At 39.5% G+C, this 9,675-nt stretch overlaps 1 protein-coding gene across 1 annotated transcript in view; it reads left to right on the top strand.

Annotated features, from left to right (window-relative positions):
- The window catches only part of LOC105452010, a 100,760-nt gene that overhangs the window by 34,906 nt on the left and 56,179 nt on the right, over nt 1–9,675 (top strand). Inside the window, exons 23-39 of the mRNA XM_011692774.1 lie at nt 346–727; nt 850–1,265; nt 1,419–1,572; nt 1,654–1,906; nt 3,898–4,162; nt 4,257–4,453; nt 4,583–4,849; nt 4,928–5,183; nt 5,343–5,537; nt 5,664–5,846; nt 5,936–6,583; nt 6,872–7,073; nt 7,151–7,326; nt 7,415–7,683; nt 7,786–8,188; nt 8,291–8,530; nt 8,816–8,953. Coding sequence (XP_011691076.1) covers nt 346–727; nt 850–1,265; nt 1,419–1,572; nt 1,654–1,906; nt 3,898–4,162; nt 4,257–4,453; nt 4,583–4,849; nt 4,928–5,183; nt 5,343–5,537; nt 5,664–5,846; nt 5,936–6,583; nt 6,872–7,073; nt 7,151–7,326; nt 7,415–7,683; nt 7,786–8,188; nt 8,291–8,530; nt 8,816–8,953 — 4,644 coding nt within the window. The remainder of the gene's footprint in view (nt 1–345; nt 728–849; nt 1,266–1,418; nt 1,573–1,653; nt 1,907–3,897; nt 4,163–4,256; nt 4,454–4,582; nt 4,850–4,927; nt 5,184–5,342; nt 5,538–5,663; nt 5,847–5,935; nt 6,584–6,871; nt 7,074–7,150; nt 7,327–7,414; nt 7,684–7,785; nt 8,189–8,290; nt 8,531–8,815; nt 8,954–9,675) is intronic.

The following is a 9,675-nucleotide window of genomic DNA, read 5'->3' as shown; positions in this document are numbered from 1 at the left end:
GGGGGGGGGGGGGCGGACGATCAATCTCCCCAGAGCTCTCCAAACAAATTTCGTATAAGTATTGGAAAAAGTCGGTTTTAAATGAATTGAGAAAAAAAATTATCAGATTATTCGAGACTAAATAATGTTTACTCAATTTTTTTAAAAATAAAACATAATTAAAAATAACATTAACGACAATAATAACTAAATATTTACGTTTCATCATACCGCCCCTCCCCCAAACAACTCTCTGGATCCGCCACTGGTAGTAAAAGTATTAAAAACATATGATTTTTTCTCAATAAATTTATGTAAGACAATATCGCCGTTCTTGAAAGTAAAACAAGAAATTTGTGTTTCTAGATCCTTGCAGTAGGAAAGACGCGTGTGGACCAAATGCGATTTGCAGTTGCACGAATCACGCGATCACGTGCACGTGTCCTCTCGGCTTCCACGGTAATCCTACCCCAGAGCAGGGTTGCGTTCGAGTGCCAAATGCGTGCCACACTCCGCAAGATTGTCCCAGCCAGCACGTATGCGTCTCGGGATTGTGTCAGTGCCAATGTTCGGAACAGAACAATTGCGCGCAGGGCGAGCGCTGTAAGAATGGCATTTGCGTGAAGATATGTTACGGCGATAGTAATTGTCTGCCCGGCGAATTGTGTATCGACGGCGCGTGCGAGGCGGGCTGTACCTCGGATGTCGGCTGCAAACGCGACGAAGTGTGCATTAACAGCAAGTGCAGGTATTGCCTTTTTAATCCAGACTTATTTTATCGAATCACTCGTATATTGCATTCTCATTTTAGTATCTAACTAGTATCTAACTAGTTATCTTTAAATTTTTGTGCTTTATTTATTTTTTCAGATGTAGCCACGGATTTATTGCCGGTCCCGAACATTGTTTGGACATTAACGAATGCGATGATCATCCGTGTCATCCGAGTGCCGAGTGCATTAATCTCCATGGATCTTATCGTTGTACATGTCCTTCGGGTACCGCGGGCGATCCCTTGGGATTGGGCTGTGTGCTGCCTCATCAATGCAACGCGCACAGAGACTGCCTCGATACTCAAGCCTGCGTCCAACACAACTGTTCGGATCCATGTTCTTTTGTCGACTGCGGCTTAAATACTATTTGTACCGTTCTGGATCACGCGGCTGGTTGCCAATGCCAGCCTGGTTACATCGGCGATGCCTCAGGATGCTTCAAAGTAGAGTGCCTTTCCAACAGCGACTGCCCGACGGACAAATATTGCAATCAAGAGATAAACAAATGCAGCAGTAAGTTATGATACGCTTGCATAAATATCATGTTGCGTTTGATTTATTAGTTTTAGAAATACGAAATTGTAATTTAAAAAAAAAAAACAAAAAGAAAAAGAAAACGATTGTATGATTATATGCCTCTAAATCTTTGATTATTCGTTTTGTCAGGTCCTTGCAATCAAGTAAACTGCGGATACGGTAATTGCGTAGCCGTCGATCATGTTAGCGTGTGTAAATGCTATCCTGGCTTCGTCCTCGTCGGCGACACCTGCGCCGATGTTAACGAATGTTTGCTGCAAAATCCTTGCCATTCTTCAGCAATGTGAGTGACACAATTACAGCTGATTATGCGAGCAAATAATTTATAGATCTCTTTAAAAATAAAACATTAAAAAATGTGCAGATGCCAGAACGCGGAAGGATCGTTCGCCTGTGTTTGTCCGCATGGTTTAGTAGGGGATCCATTCAAAACTGGTTGCAAGCAACCCGGCGACTGCTTCACAGATTCAGATTGTCCGAATTCAGCCGCTTGCATTGACAACAGATGCACTAATCCATGCGACGCACCAGGCATTTGCGGTAGAAACGCGCAATGCCTTGCACGTGATCATGTTCCGATCTGTAGATGTCCTGGACAAACTACAGGAAATCCAGCAGTAAGTATTAAATTTGCGTCTTAAATTCTTCTCTTAACATTTTTTTTAAGGTTTTTTTTACATTATTAGTACATAACAGGCGCGCGCTGCGTATTGAATTCCGTACATCTTCCAATAACATTTATACCAACTTACAGTTTAATAAAACAAATATTAACAATTTTTGATAAAAAATAAATTTTCAAAAAAAATGACGCTTTGCGCGCGGTGCGTATTTTAATATGAGTTACTCCATGCATCATCCAATAACATTTATACCAAATTACATTTTAATGAAACAAATTTTAACAATTTTCAATAAAATGACGTTTTAATCGGTCATATTGAATCGGCCATTTTTAAATAAAATCACGATTTTTTAGAAAATAGCCACATAATTCACCTTTAAGATAAGCCCAGAAAGAAGTCGATATTTTTATTTTTCTGAAAGATATGAATTTTTAAACATTGGGGAAAAAGAAGCTTCAAATGCAGATAACACGGCTAATTTGATTTTTTAAGANAATTTTTTTTTTGGAAATTTTTTTATAGTTCAGTGATTTTTAACAAAAATTTTTTTTTTGAANTTTTATATATATATGNTTTTTAAATAAAAATTTTTTTATGAAAATTTTTATATCATAAATTTTAAAATAAAAATTTTTTTTTATCTACCATCACCCAACACCACCACCCACCACCACCAACCACTACCACCCCCCATTACCACCACCACCCACCATCACCACCCATCACTACCACCCATCACCACCACCCACCACAACTACCCACCATTATTTTTTATATCATGCGATTTTCAAAGTAAAAAATTTTTTTTGAAAATTTGTTATATCATTTGATTTTTAAAATAAAAATTTTTAAAAATTTTTATATTAGGCGATTTTTAAAAATAAAAATTTTTTTTGACCCACCATTACCCATCACCACCATCCACCACCACCACCCACCACCACCAACCACCACCACCCCCCACCACCACCACCCCCCACCACTACCACCCACCACCACCACCACTACCACCACCCACCACAACTACAGCACCATTTTTTATATCATGCGATTTTTAAAGTAAAAAATTTTTTTTGAAAATTTTTTATATCATTTGATTTTTAAAATAAAAATTTTATTTTGAAAATTTTTTATACCATTTGATTTTTAAAAATAAAATTTTTTTTTGAAAAATTTTTTTATTGATTTTTAAATAAAAATTTTTTTTGAAAATTTTTTATATCATTTAATTTTTAAAATAAAATTTTTTTTTTAAATTTTTTATATCAGGTGATTTTTAAAATAAAAATTTTTTTTAACCCACCATTACCCATCACCTCCACCCACCATCACCACCACTCACCATTACCACCCACCACCACTACCCACCACTACCACCTACCACCACCACCCACGACCACCACTTACCACTACTACCCATTTCCACCACCCACTACCATCACCCACCACACCTACTCATCACGACCATTTTTTATATCATGTGATTTAAAAAAAAAAATTCTTTTTTACTTACCATCCACCACTACCACCCAGCACCACCACTTACCACCACCCACCACCACCACCCACCATCACCACCGATTTTAATTAAACAAATTTTAACAATTTTTGAAAAAAATAAATTAAAAAAAAATGACGTTTGAATCGGCTATTTTTAAATAAAATCACGATTTTATAAAAAATAGCCACAAAAATCATCTTTAAGATGAGCCCAGAAAGAAGTCTATATCTTTATATTTCTGGAAAATATGAATTTTTAAACATTGGGGAAAAGAGGCATCAACGCAGGTAACACGGCAATTTTAAGATAGGATTATAGTAATTTACATATTATAATCGATATACATACATTGATATTCAAAAGATTAGAATATCATTATTATCGATATAATACAAATGATATTCTAATCTTTTGAGGTTTTTTTTATGACTAATTGGTTTTTTATTTTGTTTGATTTCTATGTATTTTCTATTTGTTTTAGACGGAATGTATTCATCTGGAGTGCAACTATCACAGCGATTGTAGTCCATCGGATGCGTGCTTTAACCACAAGTGCGTCGATCCTTGCTCGCTATCTAATGTTTGCGGACATGGTGCTGATTGTTCGTCGCTTAATCACAGCGCGGTATGCGCTTGTCAACCTGGTGGTACAGGTGATCCGAATCTTGGGTGCACTCCGCTCCAATATTGCAAGAGTGATTCACAGTGTGCAACCGGTTCAGTGTGCAACGGAGGGATATGCACAGGTAAATTAACATCAAAAGTAAAATTAATATACAAATTGTATAAGTTACAAATCTCTAAGTTTTTCATATACAATCTGATTGTTGCAACTTGCAGCGCTTTGTGGAAGTACGAGAGATTGCATCGGCGACCAACTCTGTATCAATGGTCTTTGTCAGCCCACCTGCAGAAGTAATTCTAGTTGTCCAGAATATCAATACTGCCATAATAACATATGTGTTCAAGAATTACGTTGTACATCCGACAACGATTGCTCATACGACGAAAAATGTATTAAGAATAATATTGGACAGGTAATCCTACGTTTTATTAAATATAAAATTTCAATTTTGTGTCGCAAGTGACAATATTTTTTTTATCGATTCTATCAGAGCAACAAGTACATAATATCTTTTTTTTTTCGTATTCTTTTACCAATCAAGGCGGAGTGTCGTAAAGCTTGTGACGTAATACTCTGCGGCCGTAACGCCGAATGTAAGTCTGATAATCACGCCGCGACGTGTTCCTGTAAGCACGGTTTCTTCGGAAACGCTAAAGACGACAAAATTGGCTGCCAACCTATCGAATGCGAGGTCAACGATGACTGTACACAGGAGAAGATTTGCGACTATCACAGATGCAGAATCGCTTGTCTCGCGCACAATCCCTGTGGCGTGAACGCCATTTGCACAACAGAAAAACATGTTCAGGTAATTATTTCGTTGTTTTGCACTAGAGATTTTTTCACAGCGATAATCTTTACGATAACGTGCGATTTTATGGTATAGGTTTGCACGTGTCAACCTGGATACACGGGAGAACCCACGCGTGCTTGCAAGCTGATAGATTTCTGCGCGAACGCACCCTGCGCACCGGGCGCATTGTGCGAGAACACGCGAGGGCATTTCAAGTGTCATTGTCAACCTAGCACAGTTGGAGATCCTTATAACAGCGGCTGTCAACCACCGGTAGAATGCCTTCAGGACGCGGACTGTCCACTAACTGCCAAATGTGTCAACATCAATAACGTACCGAAATGTTTCGGTACGTATGTTGAATCTTTCTGATTTATTTTATATTATTATTATATTTATTACATTTTTGTAGTTTTATGACTTTCTTTACATATTATATCTTTAATGCTTGCGTATGTGGGATTTGAAATGTGTATATTTATTGTATATGTTATATTTAATCTTCCAGATACTTGCGCACGTATCCGGTGTGGTCCAAATGCAGATTGTGTCGCGAGCAATCATGCCGCGAGTTGTCAATGTCGTGCCGATTATGAAGGCGATCCTAATAATTTGAGCGTGGGATGTCGTCCGAGACCAGTGGCTTGCTCGTCACAAATCGACTGTTTGGTCAATACCTATTGTTACGAGAGTATTTGTCGACGTGAGTAAATAATTATTGAATTTTAAACTTGCTAGGATTATTTTAATCAACGTTTCTGTATGATTTCAATCTACCTAAGTAATAATTTGATTACTATATTTAATAACGCAAATGATATCATTTCAGCATCTTGCCAATCAGATGAGGAATGTAACTTGTCCGATGTTTGCTTGAACGGACAATGCTTAGATCCGTGTGATGTGAGAGGGACCTGTGGCATAAACGCCGAATGCAAAGTGAGAAGTCACATTAAACAGTGCAGCTGTCCACCAGGCTTCACCGGCAATTCCGAAGTGGAATGCGTAAGACGTAAGTATACGAATGATTCCGCAACATTTCGAACATTTTCTGATCAATATTTCTTTGCACATTCTGTGAAACATTTATTATTTTTGCAGTGCCAGTGTCCTGTCTCGGAAGCGGGGACTGTAGCGGAGGCAATACCTGTCGTGAGAATGTCTGTTTGCCGATCTGTACCGTCGACGATGAATGCGCGTTGAATGAAAAGTGCATCTACGGCAATTGCTTGCTGACCTGCCGACTGGACAACGACTGTTTCCTGGGTCACATCTGCTTGAACAACATGTGCTCGTTCGGCTGTCGTGCGGACGAGGACTGCAACGCGAATGAGGCTTGCTTAGGGAACAAGTGCGTGAATCCGTGCGAGGACGCTACGCCGTGCGGACCAAACGCCAAGTGCACCGTCTTCAACCAGCGTGCCACGTGTTCCTGTCCTACCGGCTTTATACCAAATCCGACCGCCAAAGTTGCGTGTCTGAGAACTCCCGGCCCAATATGCCATTCGAATCGGGACTGTGCCGTGGGCGCGGCTTGCATCGCTGGCGTTTGCACACCTGTCTGCTCGTCCAGTGCGAACTGTTTGAGCAACGAGAGATGCGACAGCTCCGGCATTTGCAAGTCACTTTGCAGACGGGACGAAGATTGCAGAAGCGGCGAGATTTGCGAGGGGCTGATGTGTATTTCCGGTTGCCGGGCGGACATTGAATGCCAGGACAGTTACGCGTGTATAAACAACCAGTGTATAGGTGGGTCCTATCGATATTTTTTATATTTTTGTTAGTAATTCTATCAACATTAATATCATGTTAAATTTACTTTTTGCTTATCTCTATTGCGTAATGCGTAGAATAAAATAAATTTTGAACAGTGAGTTACAGTATGGAACAAAATGGAAATAATAATGCATATATTTATCCTTTTACAACACATTTACAAAATAACGTACAAATAATGAAAAAATCAAAAATGACTCACTTTTCTATCAACCGTCTTGTGTTCTGCACGCATTATATCCAATTATTCTTTGCCAACAGATGCGTGCTCGTTGGTCGGCGCCTGTGGTGTAAACGCCAAGTGCACAATCGTCAATCACCAAAAGATATGTACTTGTCCATCGCCCTTGGTGGGAGATGCTCGTATCGGCTGCAAACAGACGTTCCTTCCTTGCTCATCCGAACACGAATGTTTACCGGGACAAACGTGTTACGGCAGATCGTGCTATTCCACGTGCAGAAGGTCAGTATACATGACTAATGAATAAATCGCATAAAGTTATCATGGTGTTTTGATGTTAAATAATTATATCTTTTTAGCGACGCGAATTGCTTGAGCGACGAACGGTGCGACAGTGGCATTTGTAAAGCGATATGCAACAGCGATGACCACTGCCTCGCAAATCAAATATGTCTCAATCGCCTGTGTGATATTGGATGTCGCAGTGACAACACATGCCCAGGCGACGAGTCTTGTATCAACAATCAATGCAGAAGTAAATATAGTTTCACATATAAGATTTTTCGTTAGACTTTCAATACACCTGTTACGATCGAGTAATGCAATTTCATTATGATTTTCAGACCCATGCGACGGTGGCAAAGCATGTGGAGAATGTGCCGGCTGTCGAGTAGTCAGTCACGTGGCACAATGTAGTTGTCCCGCGAACTATTACGGCAATGCGTTAATCAGTTGCGCCAAGACCATGATTCCCTGCGACGGCTCGTGCGAGTGCGACGAAATCGGTTTCTGTACCACCAGCTGCCACCATCAGAACGATTGTTCTTGCGGCGAAGTCTGTCATAGCGGCAAATGTCGCATCAAGTGCGATATCAACAGCGCATGTCCAAAGGTAAACTCTACGAAAAATTCGAGAGATTATTATTGAGTTTTGAATTAATGTTAACGTTGTGAAACTTTTAATTTAAAAATTATACGTTTTACTAAAATGCAGGGATACGTATGCGATGGAGGTTTGTGCCTCGTCGGCTGTCGCACCCACTCCGACTGTCCGTCATCGCTGTCGTGCACAAATGGCCAGTGCGAGAATCCATGTTCCGCCCATGGATCGCCTTGCGGAATTAACGCACTCTGCCGCGTCTCGAGTCATCGTGCGGTGTGTTTATGTCCAGAAGGCTATCAGGGTGAACCGAGCCAGGAGTGCTACCAATTGGAATGCCATCACGACGACGATTGCGAGCCGAACAAACGTTGCAGCGAATACGGGGTTTGCACAAATCCGTGCTTGCAGCACGGCGTCTGTGGTTTTAATGCACAGTGCCGCGTGATCAGTAGGAAGGCACAATGCTCTTGCCCGCCGGGACACTTTGGCAATCCGAAGATCAACTGCAAGAAAGGTAAGTCCATAATATTTATAGGAATTGTACTCGTGAACAAAACAATAATTTTTTAAAATTTTTTTAATACGCGCGTTCTTTATATTTCTTAATTACTCTCAGGCGGAGACGAATGTTTACGAAGACCTTGCGGCATTAACGCTAAATGCCGAGAAACTCTAAATGGTTTCGAATGCACGTGCGATCCAGGATGTCATGGCGATCCGCATCAGGTGTGTCTCTGCGACGGCGATCTTTGCAAAGACACTCGTTGCGGTATCAATGCAGCCTGTCGAATTTATAAAAATCAGCCGCAGTGTTATTGCCCACCGAATAATCCATCGGGCGATCCAATGCACGCATGTACGTATTACTTTTTTATGTTACTCGATTTAACAAGTCATACATTAATAGGAAAAATAACACAATACCGGCTGCTTACATAATAAATAAATCTTTTTTAAAGAAATCTTTCTACATATATTATTATTACAATAATTAGATTTAAATAAATTTAAAAAAGTATATATCAAAATATATAACTACGCAATATCTTAAAAAGATATTTTAATGTTACGGCAAGATAATTAATGCTGATAATAATTTATTTCTTTGATTGGTATTGTCATTAATAATTTGATGACACAGGTAGCTCAGATAGAGATTTAGGAGACTGCCGAACGAATGGATGCGGGAAGAACGCCGAGTGCATTAGAGACGGAGCTATATTCGTCTGCCGATGTCCACCAGGTACAAGCGGTTCGCCAGATATCGAGTGTACAACAGGTAGGAAAATACGGCCTACTAACTTTTTAACCGAGCCGGTTGATTAATTATATGTACAGCATTTGTGACTAGCGAGCAATACTGACAATCACAGGAACATGGTCCGTAGAATAACCATGTATCGTCTTAGTAGGTCTTAAGTAATACATAGACGTATTAATCGAGTGAAAATGTTAACATCGAGAGACAGATGTGATTGGAGCAGTATGTCGCCACGACATTGGATATATATATATAGTATATATATATATATACATATTTACCCATATGCAAAGAGTACAACATTACCTGTACATATTATACAATATTATACATAGGATATATTGTACATAATTTTGAGATGAGAGAACACGTTTTACACATATCTCACACATAACTTCATATGTAGAATGTTTATTTCAGTATCCAATCTGTCTTGAGGATATAATTGAATAAACAAAAGGACACTCATTTGCTTTATAGTGCCACTTGAATACAAGGAGGTACACATTTACAGTTACGACACGATATATCTCTATTTTAGGATTAATACAGATTGGGAACTGCGAAAGGGACATTCTCATATACCCATGCTTGATATTTGCTGATATTCACGGGTTATTATTTCCTCCTATTCTGAAATCTGTGGGGGCTTGTGTTGTAAATATCGCTGCTTGCCGTTGTAATTTCTCCGAAGAAGATGTTTTGAAAAAGTGTAAAGTCGTTTACTCTATACCTCTTCA

This window comes from Wasmannia auropunctata, unplaced genomic scaffold, assembly GCF_000956235.1.
Source record: "Wasmannia auropunctata unplaced genomic scaffold, wasmannia.A_1.0 LD336039.1, whole genome shotgun sequence".
Lineage (NCBI taxonomy): Eukaryota > Metazoa > Arthropoda > Insecta > Hymenoptera > Formicidae > Wasmannia > Wasmannia auropunctata.
This window is presented reverse-complemented; position numbering and strand designations above follow the sequence as displayed.